This window comes from Amblyomma americanum, chromosome 8, assembly GCF_052857255.1.
Source record: "Amblyomma americanum isolate KBUSLIRL-KWMA chromosome 8, ASM5285725v1, whole genome shotgun sequence".
NCBI lineage: Eukaryota > Metazoa > Arthropoda > Arachnida > Ixodida > Ixodidae > Amblyomma > Amblyomma americanum.
The window spans coordinates 93,662,100-93,676,557 of record NC_135504.1 but is presented as its reverse complement, the minus strand read 5'-3'; the positions used below and the strand labels follow the sequence as shown (position 1 = coordinate 93,676,557).

Here is a 14,458-nt window from a genome sequence, read left to right as displayed (position 1 = left end):
GCATCTTTACCGGTCAAGCGATGACTTTCTCAACGTCTTAGGTTTTAGCATAGGTGGTCAATTCGTCCGTAATGCCACTGCAGTGGCGCAATGGCTTAATGTTTCTGGCCATGTGTTCCTGAAAATTTCTCAGAATCAACATCTTGAGGGACCCGACATTGAGGAACATTTTGTTTCTTCTCGAAGGTCACTTCTGCAGGCTGCAATCAGGCCTTTCTTTCGGCGCTCCAGTCTTAGGGTAAGTTTTCATATTCGACGAAGACACTTACCGGTCACTTGAAACAAGGAGCCAATGAGACACAAGTAGCTCGTTAAAGTCGTAGCTGACGTGCCTAATGTGACATTTTTATCTTCGCAAAAAGCATGTTAACGTGTTCCGTATCACTTTACAGAAAAAATGCAGTAGGGCATAAAGGAATGCATTGCAGAAGTGACGTGACATTTTTATCTATTACCACCACTCTATAATGCTGCTTCTTAAGAATGACTACACAAAGCTATATATCTCTGTGTGCATCGTATCTTTACCGTTCGAAGGCAGCGTCTGTACACTAATATCATGGTTCGCCTTCCTTTAATTCTGTCTATATTTCTTCTAGCGATGTTTTTAAATGCTGCTGATGTGTTTGGTCAGAACGGAAAGAAAATTTCATGCAGGGATGCTACAGGAAAACCTGTTGACTGGTAAGTGTTTGACCGCCTCAACGAAGAAGGCCTCGGGCGTTAGGGAACATTTTTTTTTAATCTGTGCGCCATGAACATAACAGAAAGGTGCAGCGTTGCAGGCTTAACCATGTGATATATTTTGTTTCATTATCTACATTTCGCAAAGATGTACCCATCCCTTAGTTAGGGGGCACACCTTCTTGAGTTTGCCGGGGCTGAAAAAACGAGACGTACTGAACAAAACAAAAAACTGGGTGGCAACTTGTGGAAGAAGGACCATGAGTGCAAATTCGAAAAAATGAGTTTCTGACATACGACATACAGGTATCATTGGGCCGGTCTCACATAGGACAAACTGGCCGCTGCTTAAATGAGAGAGCTGAAGAAGATCAACGATCCATGCGCACCGTTACGGGCAGCAATCTTCCCCAGCACTGAAACAGCTGCGACAACAACAGCTGCGCACTTGTTGGAAATAAAAACATTCCCATTGAAGGCAAAAACAAAAACGGAAAGAGAAGTAGTCGAGGCTTTCTACATCGCCAAGAGGGGTGACAACTACGTCAGCTCTCCATCTGTATTATTATTGCCGCGAGTCTTTGCAGTATTTGTTTGTTCATTCTTCAAAGCTGCCAGCACGCCGCTTTTTTGCTTTGTTTGCGATGCTAGACCCGACCAGATTTATCTCGATTGATTGCATCCAGGCAGAGCTGATTCTGAGTTGTTCTACAATGTTCTAGTAACTTTGCTACGCTTTATATGGAATGTTCGCTATCAGCTTTAAATTGAGCACGGCCGACAGCGGCGGGCACTCTGTTTGACGACCGCCGACCACGATTGTTGCTACGCCGCCGCCGAGGGATTCAGTCTACTGTGGTCGCAAGTCAACCGAAATAAAGAGTTTTGTTTATACACAATTTTCGCAGCCTTTCTGCTCTCCGGACCGCAGTCACCACTTCGTGACAGTATGGAGAAAATAGACTGAATTCCTTGATGGGCACGTCCCGGCTGTCTATTGGCCTTAGGGCATACTGTGCGTTGTTATCCCTTGGTTGTCGCCGCATTATGCTCACTATATCTACGAATGTGCCCAGTTTTTTGCTTTTTAAGGCCCTTATAATGCTCCTTTTTTCACGCTATAAACTAGTTTGAAATCTGCGCTTTGTGTGATCCTGTTTGAGCCTCGTCTTGTGGTCCCGTCCTGGCGCAATATCACAATGACTGAACTAAAGAACCGACTAGCCTAACTTCGCGACTTGCTACTATCATCAGTAAAAAGGGAGTAATTATTCATTGGCAACCACCCAAGCGCATCTATACAGCTACATTGGAAAGCTATACAGCTTTCTAAGAAACTTCGCAGTTAAATAAATATTCGTCCTTGCCCGGGGTTCACACCCGAGACCGCCGCTTCCCCGGAGCACTCCCACTAACAACTGAGCTACAGGGCACGGCAAGCTTACGGTCGCCGTTCTCTGTTCGTAGGGGCCCCTGTAGCGATCATTATCGCGGCACCGCGCCTGCCGCGCTGCGAGTGCAAGCTTGGAATTCTTAGCTCTGGCGAGCGGGAACATGCAAAGCTAGAGTGCTTTCAAGGTCGGCAAACAGCTCGGGCGCTTCGTTGCGCAGCTGGCTAGGTCTCGCCGGACCGGCGCCCGTCATTCAGCGAAATAAATGTGGCCGCCGCCGCGCCAAAAATACTTCAAATCTTAATGACAAGGCGCTCAGTCAGCACGATCATCAGGTTAGTGTAGTCAGGTTACGATAGATACTGTTTATGTTAAGAGCATCTTGATCGTCGCATCGACATGTAAAACCATACATTGGTTTTAATGGTGCTCAACTTCGTTCTTATTGACAAACAAGCATTGAATTCTTTCAAAACAGAAGAGCACCGAAATCGAGTGGCAGGGCAACGATAAGGAAGGGGATAACTCGAACATTTGTTGAGTGAAATTGCACGCGAATTTAGTGTGCATACCGAAGAATTTATACTGCATAGTAGCTCGAACAAGAAAAGAAATTGCGGAATCAAGCTGTACAAAATTTGCACGCACGAACAAAATACTTGGTGTTAATATCTTTAGTAACATTTTACCCTGCAAAAAATGGTGAAGTAAACCATTTTTCAAGGACATTTTTACTAACTCAGTTGCGGATTGCATTTTGTGAAGGTATGGCCGATTTGTTCACCGTTCTTAGCTCTAAGTCTAAATACATACGAAGGGTCCATTTAATTTATTATCAACTGCTTGAAAAATTTTACTTTCTGTGTGGCAATCTTACAAAACGCTTGATTCTAGGGCATTCTTGAGGTTCTGTATGGGCCAAACGTCTAATTGATGTAATATATTATTTCGGTGAAGTGCCAGCCTACGTGCTTGGCTCACGTTGACGCCGACTCCGTGAATGATGTGCAGGCATACCTTCAATTTTGTTATAACCATATTATATATCTCCCCGTATCCCGTGAACGTGACGCCCACCACCAACGCACAGAAATGTAATGCTGCGAATTGGCCAAGAAATTAGATCCGTCTAAAAAATACACAAAAATTACTGAAAGCGCTGTACATTTCGAACCGATGAGGAAAAGAAAGAACAAGAAAGATGAAAAAAAAACATGAAGAAAGATAGAAGAAGTAGGTAGCAATGCTACCTGCCTGTGAACTTCATGAGTGCTGTAACATATCCATGAATACATATAATTTATTTTAATTCATTTTTGACACTGGAATGTTTCCCTGGTGAGCGTGTGTGTCTGCGTTTCTTTCCTTTTTTTCCTGTTTTGCTCTGTTTGCAATATTATTTAAATATGATTGTTCTGGTTTGAAGTTTCCAATCATGACTGGCTTATTGTATTGTAATGCTGTACTGCGCATGAGTTATTTATCTTTTTACATATCTGTCTGCTGGTGACTGATACTGCCGCTGTGCCAAACTGGGTGCTGCGGGCCAGTCAGGCTGTGAATGGGCAGCTTTTTCTTTCGTCTCTCCTCCATCTGGAAATTTATAGGTGGCAAAAATCAACTGATTTGATTTGATAAAAGCGCGGAAGACACTCATGACAAAAAAGGCAATGCTTAAAGCTGTATTTATTTCATGAAACGAACCGGAAGTGCTTGTATCACTCCTGAGTTCGTGTTTTGATTCAAAAGCTGGCAGAACACGCTTTGCTCTGCAGCGAAGTATGAGGAAGCTGATCGAACTGTCGCCTTAACGTAGAGCGACTGATTAATTAGCAGAGCACAGTGCTGGCATCTGGTGATTCGCTTTCGGGGCTCCTTCACTGTCGTCAGGTCGGTGCGCGCCGCCGCAAGAAGGCCCCGCCGTGAAGCCCCCGCCCGCAGAGTCTGGTAGCCAGTGGACGCTCTTTGGTTCAGCAGGCGCTGGAGGAGATGGTGTGAAGGAACGGCGCGTATAGAAAGCTGGGCGAGACAGGCACTGCAGATTTATTTATTTTTATTTATTTTACAGGTACTGCCAGCCTTACTATCAGGGCTTAGGCAGGAATGGACAACACAAATCAGCAAATTCAAAAACATCAAAATCAGCAAACAAGATACAGGACGCTGAATAATAAATCAGAACAAAAACAAAAAACAAGATACTATTTACAACATGAATGTAATTTTTTTTAGGGGGGGGGAGGAACATGTCACTCAGGATTTGTGCGCAAGTGCACAGAGGAAAGACGAAACCGCTGGGCAGTCGACCGTGTGGGAGGATAACGCATACCAATCGCATGTAGTGCGCGTAAAAAAGGAATTTTTAGATGTCTTAGTTCTGCACGAAAAATCCAGGACTTTTTTAGTGTGATATGAGCGCGTAGAGCGGCGGTTAGCTGGCAGAATGAATAAACTTTTATCTTTTTCCAGCTGGTTATGATAGAGTGAATAGAAAAATTTCATCCTATCCCGGTAACGTCTCAATGTGAAACTTTCCAGTTCTCCAGCTTCTATACGTAATGATGAGGGCGTGCGCCAGCTGTATGAGTTAAAGATGAACCTAGCTGATTTTCTTTGAACTTTTTCAATTCTAGTAATATTAGATTGTGTATGTGGATCCAAAATAATCGCGGCATACTCTAGGACGGGTCAGATAAATGTTTCGTAGGTTATAATTTGGCAGTGTTATCAGTGAGATAGGCTTCAATTCGTCTACCGACACAAATGCCTTCTTTCACAAACACATATCGTGAAGTTTTGGACGTGTGGTAGAACACTGTACTTGGAGGGTGGAGAAATCACCGCATTGCGTCATTTCGCAGGATTATGTGACTTGAGACGTTGAAGTCTTTGAAGCAGAAGGCTGTCCATGATAATGTTTGCCGAGTTTCCACTAGTTTAAGAGCGAATGACGAATTTTCGGCAATGGGTGGAGCCATGGCGCACCCAAAGTGGTGGGTAGAGAACACGGTCTGGACGAGCTCGGCCTGTAGACAAATGGGGGTTTCATAAACTACTTCAGCGGTTGCGCAGTGCAAATTGTACTTGAAAGTTTCACAGAGACTGAAGAAGACAAGCAGAAGTTTTCCAAGCTAGCGCCGTGTTAAGGATGGACATTATCGCTGCCTTAAGCCGCCTGTGGAAATGATTCAGAAGTCCATGAGCTTGCGTGTGGTACGCTGTCATTCTTTACGGTGTATTCCAAGTCAAGTTTAAAGCCGTATGACAATTCTGCTCTCCAATTGCTAGAAACACGTGGTGATAATCTCGTTTGCGACACTAAAAGGGATTATCCAGATGCTCACACAGTAGTCTGCCACATCTCCATTCAATAGCGTACGTCTAAAAGTTACCTGAAAATGATTTTAATAATTGGTAGTCTTTTTGTTTCCTTTGTGCACACGTCCGGCTCTCGGCAGGCTCCGTTCAAATTTCGCATGCAGTGCTTCTCCATGCGTTCAGCTTCGTTCAAGAAAAATTCACCGTTCGTATACATTGGTTCCCTATACGACCACTTCATTGGGTTTTGGCAGCGCAGAATACGGCATCTGTGTTCTTCCTTTGGCCCAGATGAAGTCTGTAATGCTTATCAACTACCACACTTTATTGCGAATGCTGCGATAAACAAGGACTATACACAAGTAGAAACACAGGAGTGCTATATGTCTCGCTGCTATCACACACAAAGCCACTGGGAGAACTTGTGTCCGGCATACTTATGTATTAGATTCTGATGGCCAATTATTTTGCAGCCCTTACGTTGGCAAACTATTTTATGGTTCACCAGGCATGAAACACGCACAATGAGACGATGCGCAAGAGCGAATTTTTACTGCATAAGCACTAATCCGACGAGTACCAACCCGGAGCAAATCCGAGCGTTGTCTGTTCGCCTGGCGCGAATGCTCCATCCCGCAGCACTGCCCGCTCTTCGTCGTCTTCTACGTAGCCCTAATCTGGCTGTTCTAACCCTAGCATGGTGGAAGGAAAGAAAAGAGGATAGGCGGTTACATCGCATTTTTGAAGCCGGCTCCCCCCCTGCTCCCCCTACTTGGCCGCCGCCTCAGCCCGCTTGCGCATGCGGAGCAGACAGTACCGCACACGATGCCGCTGCGCCCTGCGTTACTACTGGCTGCTCCGTCGGCCAAAGACCCATTATCTTTGCGAAGACACAAGACTTCGGGCATACTTTTTTACGTCCAGCTTGGAGAGCGAGTGCCTCTCCTGAGTTTTCCTTCCTCCACGGACCCGAGCAAAATCGTCTCGCGTGTACGTACATAGCGCGAGCGCTCTGTCCCGGGACACTGCCCACTTATCTTCGTCTTCTACATAGAAAAAATCCGTGGTTTCGCACTGATTCGAATATAGTAGCATTCTTTGTAGGTTATGCCTTCACATTTTTGTCCTTTTGCTGCATGTGCTCTGAATTTTGCCGTACTTAACACTAGAATAGAATCATCGTCTAAAACTTCTTGAAACCGTGAGGCTTATTAACAGCACACGGTTTGCATTCGGTAGGAGAGCTCCGCTAGTGCACAGGCTGGCGATGCCAACTTTGGCCTCATTGGACACGCAAGTTTCAACCACAATCCTTTTTCTCGGGCTTTTTAATGAATGTTTTAATCCCCAGGTCTAATACGACCTGTTTGTTGCTGTAGGATATGCCATGACAAATAAAAGAAACAGCCATGTGATGTACATGCCGGCAACGCATTTGCGGACTCTCTAGTTCGAACTAAGCAGCAGCATATCGCAGCATGCACTTTCCGAAGTCGACTTAACTCCCTCTGGACGTAAGGGCCTGATTGATTTTGTGTATCTAGACAGAATACACGCAGTAGTTGAACGTATTTAGAAAACAAAAAAGTGTTTTTTGTGTTCGCATTTAGTACTGATTTACAAAGTAGCGCAAATTTAATATTGGTGACCCAATTTCGTTCCTTAGAAAGCACTTTTCTTTGCTCACGACATGCTCAAGAACGGCCATTTTTCTTAAGTGCCATCAATAGCCCAGTATATGGTGTGGTTAAACTATCCAAAACATTCCCTCATGTATATAACAGAACTATACATCTCCAATTTTTAAAAACGCAATTCGCCCAACAAATGCTCTCCATCCTCTCTTTCCAGGTAAAGAGCACATTCATTCATTCATTCTGTCTTTTTTCCAGGTTTGTTTTGTACAAGCTCCCGAAGACGAAAAACGTTAATGGCTATATGTCTTTGCAAGGGAGCGAAATGGCCTACAGCGACAGTGGTACTAAAAAGAGTATATGGATACTGCTGTCGTCTGATATATACGTCTCAAAATTGAATCCTATCAGAGAAACGCTCGCTCCAATATTCGGGAAAAAGCCAGATCCGGTAAGTGCTATAGTTCGCTTGATTTCAATAGAGGAACTTTTAAAGGAAAAAAACATTACGCAGTTGCCCTCCTTTCGCCCAGCAACGGAAGAGACTGAAGGATACACATAGGCTCTTCTTTCATTACTTTTATATTTGTAGTGGAACCAGAATGAAACTTCATCGAATGTACCTGTTCAACGCAATATAGGCACACGACGCACTAGCAAATTTGCAATGCTCTAGATTGTAGTGTGAAGCAAGAGCTGCACTGGGATCTGGTGTAAACAATTTCAGTTTTTGAATCTGCGCTCCTTTTTCCCTTCTACAATTACTGCACAATTTCTCGTGTCAGTCCAATGAAAGGCTGAAAGCCCGCCTTTTGTTATGAGAATTGGTAACCCTTCAAAAATATCTATAACTACTCCACACGTACCATAGTTCTCCACAAGGTCAGCAATCAAATTCCAATACGGAAGGGTGTCAGGCAGGACGACACGATCTCGCCAAAGCTATTCACCTCCTGTTTACAGGAGCTACTCAGATGCCGGGATTCGGAACAGTGTTGGATAAAAGTTAATGGATAATACCTAAGTAATCAGCGATTTGTTGATGGCATTGCCTTTGGAGCGCACTCAGGAGATGAACTGCAAAACATGATCAGTTGCTTACACGGGCAGAGCAGTACTGTGGGCACAAAAATAATAAGCAGGAAACCAAAGTAATGATCAATATCCTCGGAAGAAAGCAGAAGTTTACAATTGGCAGCAAGATGCTGGGAGAGGTAAGGGAATGCTTCTACTTAAGGCAGGTAGTGACAGCTGATCCGGATCATGAGAGCGAAATAACTAGAACATTAAGAATAGAGTGAAGCGGGTGTGGCAGGTTCTGTCAGATCATGAATGGCAGCTTACTAATATTCCTCAAGAGAAAAGTGTACACCAGGTGTATCTTAACGGTGCTTACACACGGTGCAGAAACGTGAAGGCTAACGAGAAGTGTTCACCTTAAGTTCAGGACAACGCAGCGAGCCATGGAAAGAAAAACCGCAGGTTTAAGGTTAAGAGACAAGAAGCGGGCAGTGATCAAACTCGAGTTAATGGTATCCTAGTCGAAATCAAGAGAAATAAATGGGCTTGGCAGAGAATATAATGCGAAGGCATGATAACCGATGTTTCTTAAAGATAAGAGACAGAATTCTAAGGTATAAGAACCGCAGCAGGACAGCCAGTAACCTGGGTGAGCGGATGTGATGAAGTAGTGTGCGGCCATAGGGTGGCCGTAGCTGGCACAGTCCAGGCTTAATTTCCAGTCCAGGATTAAGAGTCCAGGATTTTTCCGGCAGTGACCCTAGTAGTTTTCCTTTGTACCCGCATGGCTGTGCTTGGGTGGATACCAGCAACTAATTTGTTTACTTTTTACAAACATTATCTGCATTAGGGGATTTTCCGTAAATATTTCACAGAAAGTGTTCAGACTTCCAGTAATTTATAATTTCTCTCTCTCCCTAATATGCTAGCTGTCCCGGGTATCTCAGTTTGTGGAGCGAATGTTCCGGTTGAGCGGTGGTCCTCGGCGGGAGCCCCGGGTAAAGCCGGTCGTTTCTTTAACTATGAAGTTTCTGTGGAACCTGTATAGGTTTTTTTTGCAGGCGTATGGCTGCGCTTGGGTGGATGCCAATGACTAAATTGCTCTCCTTTTATAAATTCAGTCAAACATGGGTGATTTCCTGTATGCATTTGACCAGCATTGTTCCAGTTGAAGTTATTGGTCAATTCGCTCTCTCATTACCATAGCAAGCCGTCAAGTTTGCTCAAGTGTTAGGGCGACTGCTTAAACGAAGCAGTGGTACCGGGTTGGAACCCCGGGCCAGGGAGAATTTTTCTTTAACTACAAAGTTTCTGCGCAGGCCTTATAGCTTTGGTTTCTAGGCGTATGGCTGCGGTTGGGTGGATGCCAGTGAGTAATTTGCTTCCTTATTGAAATTCGCTCCACCTTAGGGAATTCCCCTAAGCATTTGACCAACTTATATCAGTACTTGCATGCTATGCGTGCCCCGAAGGATATGCCATTTTTTCCCATCGGCTTCCAGAATGTATCGCCGCCATCCACTCTGCCCACATCTCCTCTTCCAGTTTTATTGAGTGTCTGGCTCGCCTCGAATGAGCTGCAAGACCAGCTGGCATGTGCGCCGGGTCCACTGCCCTCTTTGTGCTTGAAATTCAGCCATAAAATAATTGATCCGATTTCTACTACTTTTTGCATCGTATCCAGATGTTCTGGATAAGCGCATTTTGCCAATTGGGTTCTTTGTAAATTCAGTTGTTTTGCGTGTCGCAGGATTCGATTATAACAATCAGCATAACCCAAAATCTCGTCTTGGGACGCTTATGGTTTTCTACTATTCGTAACAAAATACACTTCCAATAATTGTTCTATGTCGGTCTCAACTAATCTCTCCATACGCGGGACCAACAGCAAAACGAAGACCTTGCTACCGGTCGGAATATTACACCAATCCAACGCATATGTTCAGAAAAGTATCCTACGGTGTTCCACAGTTGCCTTACATTTGAAAGTGATGACAAAGAAAGCTAGACTGGAGACGCACTAATTCCAATTTGTCGATAACTCTCATCACCAATGCCTAGTAGGGGTAAAAGCATTTCTAGGAACCAAAATTCCAGCAAGCAAACGTGTTCTTACATTCGATCGTTTGTTGACAAACCTCATACGGACGCGACTGTTACCTCACAAAGGAGAATAGCCTATCTATGGTTCTCTTACAGTAGGACTGACACTACGGATAAAGAAGTTATGTTTTCGTAGCTGCCAAAAGTTCTCAGCAGTACAGTTATTAGGGTTATAAAAGCACAATGCAAGAGACAGAGTTTGAAATTTTCAAATTATCTGCCGATGACGTTTGTACTGAGTGGCATTTAACACGCACGAGCTGGTATAAACATGATTTCTGATGCGTTGGTATTTTCTAATAGTCTGTCAATTTATAACCTGCCCCGTAAGCTTTTTTTATTACTGCGCAAAAAAGTTACGAACATTGATTTATTTTGGAACTGAGTTCAAATTGGGGTGACTAATTTGCGCTTATCATAGTCACAGAAAGTGGCTTACGTGGCCTACAACGATCAGGTGCCGGAACCGTTTAATGGCACCAGGGGAGGACATTCGAAAGGCAGGTTTCAGGTCATTTGTCAGGTTGCTGAATGTGAAAAACTAGCCAATATATTGCCTAATGCTTACAAAACCCTTAGACATAATTTAGCCTTAATTACCAACGACAACCTTGGCCAAAGACTATTCCGACTACATGAAGCTGAGTTCTTAGCTCATTTATCACAGATATTTACGGCTATAAATGCCATAAAACAACACAGTACAGCAACAGGACGCACAAATAATATAGGTCAGGATGCAATTTACTAGCCTGCTGTCTATATTAAATGTCTGCGCAATACTTATAAAGAGGAGTGGCGCTTCAACATCTATCAACGCTCATCATCACTGCTGGAATCAGGAGCCAAGGGTGCAGGACTTTTGACAGGAGCCATGTTCTCCCTGAACCTACTTTGGAACCGCTTTCATTCAAAGCTTACATCATCTGATGGTTTTATTTCCGCTGTCCAATAAATTTGATTACAAAATTTGTTTGCATCCACCACATGTGCCAGTTGGTCTAAGATTGCGTGCATTACTGTTCTCATTCTTTTTATCGACAATTATATGGCAAAAGCGAGTGATAAGAGTTTAGCAGTTATGTCTGCCTATTGCAGCTCACATGCAGCTATTGATGTGAACAGACGATGTTCTTCCCTTTCCCCCAAGATAGCCACTTTTTTTCCTCGGCTGTAGAAAAGCTGGGTCATTCATTCATTTCTCCTAACAGGCGTCCTCATGGCTGGCACGGATGATAGTGACGGAATGGTGTGGCTGCAGCACAGTGTGCCCAGGTTTGTGGAGGATGTAACTCAAGGCTATGCTTACACAGGAAGTGGGCGAGAGAATGGGCAGCTTTTTCTGTGCCTTTCGATGCGTATGCGCTCAGTGGAAGATATTGGTAAGCTGATTCCAATAATGTTCTGTGGACTATCTAACTTACTCAAGTTACTTTTACAAAATAAGATTTAGAGTAGTTAGTACTTTTATATTTTAATTCGAATATATGACTCCTGCCTAGCCCTTCAGCGGCATACACATTACCAAATGAGCCGCCGCGGTGGCTGAGTAGTTACGGCGCTCGGCTGCCGGCCTGAAAGACGCGGGTTCGATCCCGGCTGCGGCGGTCGAATTTCGATGGAGGCGAAACTCTAGAGGCCCGTGTGCTGTGCGATGTCAGTGCACGTAAAAGAACCCCCGGTGGTCGAAACTTCCGGGGCCCTTCACTACGGCGTCCATCATAGCCTAAGTCGCTTTGGGACATTAAATCCCCCATAAACCATAAACATTACCAAATGCTAATGCGCAGTGCGGTTAGCTGTATAGCGGGTACAAATTAGCAATTACTTTCATTTTTATTGATTGATGAGATGTTTTTTTCTTCTGATAGCATCGCAAAACTTCTTTTACTAAGTTTTCATATTTCGCAATTGCCAATTAAGGAATGCAAAAAAAATTTATTTGGCATACTTGAGTTTCTAGCCGTAGATTGCTCCGCCTTTTACTAGTGCATGTTGAAAGCTCTCAGGTGTACATATTCGTTAGCAACGTTCTTTTTCAGTGTTTGCGCAAGTAATAATCTTCTCATTACACATCGTGTATTGCTCTGCGCTTCCAGGGTGGCGCATTGAATGCTCCAGGTTACTGCCGTGTCCATAACTTGATTGCTTCCGGTCAAAATGCTGACACCGATCAGCGGGTATTTTCGTAAGTGGAATAGTGCTGGGAATAAATGAGTCATTTCCTTACCATCTTCCCAGCTGAACATCTGCAAGTACAGGCAGCGAACGTGTACCAGAGGCATGCTCCAAAGTGGACACAGAAGTATGCAAAATTTTGGAATATACTGACTAAAAACTATTCAAGAGGCTACAAGTCCCTCAAGGTCGATATCCTGAAGACTACAAGAGGAAAACCTATTCTGGCGATTGCGAAACCTCGGAATTATTCTATAGGTGTAGTTATTTGCAAATGTGCAAGTTTTGGCACCGATGTGTGCTCATTTCCTTCTTTTTCATTTGGTCGCAATGGGGGTGCACTGTTGAAGACTTACTGAGAGCTTTCTAGTGACATGCAAGTGAAGCTGCCCGTAATGACGATGGTGAGAAATAAGCTGTGTGTACCCATCAGGAATTCGTGCCTGATTTCCTAAAGACGAAAACTAAGTTTACGCTACTAGTAATCTAAGAGGCTCTTCCAAGGGCCTCTGCCATGGTGCCGTTTAAGGCACCGAGAGTTGTGGCTGTTAGCACACTTTCGATACAAAATGATTTGAAACTGTTTAGCTGACCAGGTTTCACGTTGATTTCAAATGGTGTCTGGAGCTCAGCTGGAACTTTCTTTAAATTTTATGATTAAATAAGAAAGCGGTTCTGCAGATAAGTAGAAGGAATTTTGTGAACCATGTTAGATAAATTAATAAAATTGTGCTTGGGACATTATTTCGATCGCACACTGATGATATCATGAGGCAATTGACCAATCAGGTTTTTATTTAGTGGAGAATCCGGAATTTTCGTTATCAGACACCCTGAAAGCTGTCGCATGAAACGGAGATAAACTCTCCTTTCATTGAAAAGTAACTACGTATGTTCCATAGTGACATGATTCGGCGAATAGGGAGCTTATGTATGCGGTGAAAGGGCAGAGTGAGGAGGAGGAGGATGAAAGGCGGGGAGATGAACCGAAAGAATAACCGGTTTGCCACCCTGCACGGGGGGCGGGGGATGATCCAAACACAGCGTGCCAAGCAGGTAAGAATTTTTATAAGGCGGCAAACGTAAAAACATAAAAAGTATTTTCCGAGCCGTAAAGCAAATCATTGGAAAGAGAAGCCTCAGTTCAATTAATATAAACCATAAAATTATTGGCGAGTCATAAAAGACAGCCAAAACAAAATGAAATAAACTGGCGCCAATGTAAGACAATGGGATGCAGAAAACCGAAAAACATCAAATCAAATAGCATCATATAGGAAAGCTTCAAATGGCAAATGATCATCATAATATTATGGTTGGCACTAAAGACTATTGGCGTGGTTTAAATTTTAAAGCTGTGTTTTTTCTTATTTTGATGTTCTCTATATTTTGTAGCGAGAGCTACACTAGGCTACCAGTCGAACATTTCGAGGTACATGGGAGAGGCCAGTTGTGAGCATGCGCCGTTAACATGGAAACTGAAGAGGAGCAAATTGTGGCGTGCGCTTCGCCGTCATCGCGGCCGCGCGCCCGCTCCACTGTCAAAGCCGAACGTGACGTCACGCTTATGAGCAGTTGTGAGCATGCGCCGATGCCATTGGTAACCAGAGAGAGGCCACTGCTGCGCCGCGTTCTTCGTCGCCGCCTCGCCGCACGCCGCTCTATCACGCAAACCACGTGTCGCGTTCGCAGCATTGCGTGTAAAAGGCAGAGATGTAGTGGGCGTCTGTATCACAAAGTTTGACATGCATGCAGAGAAGGAGAGTGCAGCCGCTGTTAAACGGCGGTACAGACAAGAGAAGGTTAACTCTTCCGATCCTGAGGTTGTCGTCTGGAAGTTGGCTTGAACCAAATAATAACGCTGGAGTCTGTGTGTACGTGAAACAAGGTATCATCGCTGTCAGACATCTCCCTCTCTTCGATCGCGGTGAATAATGGGGAAGCCGGCTGTGTTCGGCTTCTTAGCAGCATTATCATCCAAGGAGTCTGAGTGGCACCGGGAAGATCTGTCAAGCAGACGATTGATGTGGTCGTCACGTGTATACCAGCTTACGGCACGATTTCACAGTTGCGTGTGACTTTGGGTGATTTCAACAGCAAACATGACTCTCTTAGTCAGTGTATGAAAGA

At 44.2% G+C, this 14,458-nt stretch overlaps 1 protein-coding gene across 1 annotated transcript; it reads left to right on the top strand.

Annotated features, from left to right (window-relative positions):
* Positions 1–554: 554 nt before the first annotated feature.
* Positions 555–13,326, top strand: LOC144102622 (deoxyribonuclease-2-beta-like). The gene is made up of 6 exons (XM_077635842.1): positions 555–684; positions 7,286–7,478; positions 10,578–10,650; positions 11,362–11,532; positions 12,392–12,455; positions 13,251–13,326. The coding sequence occupies exons 1-6, from the start codon at positions 560–562 to the stop codon at positions 13,324–13,326; spliced, it is 702 nt and encodes a 233-aa protein (XP_077491968.1). The 5' UTR covers positions 555–559.
* Positions 13,327–14,458: the final 1,132 nt, after the last annotated feature.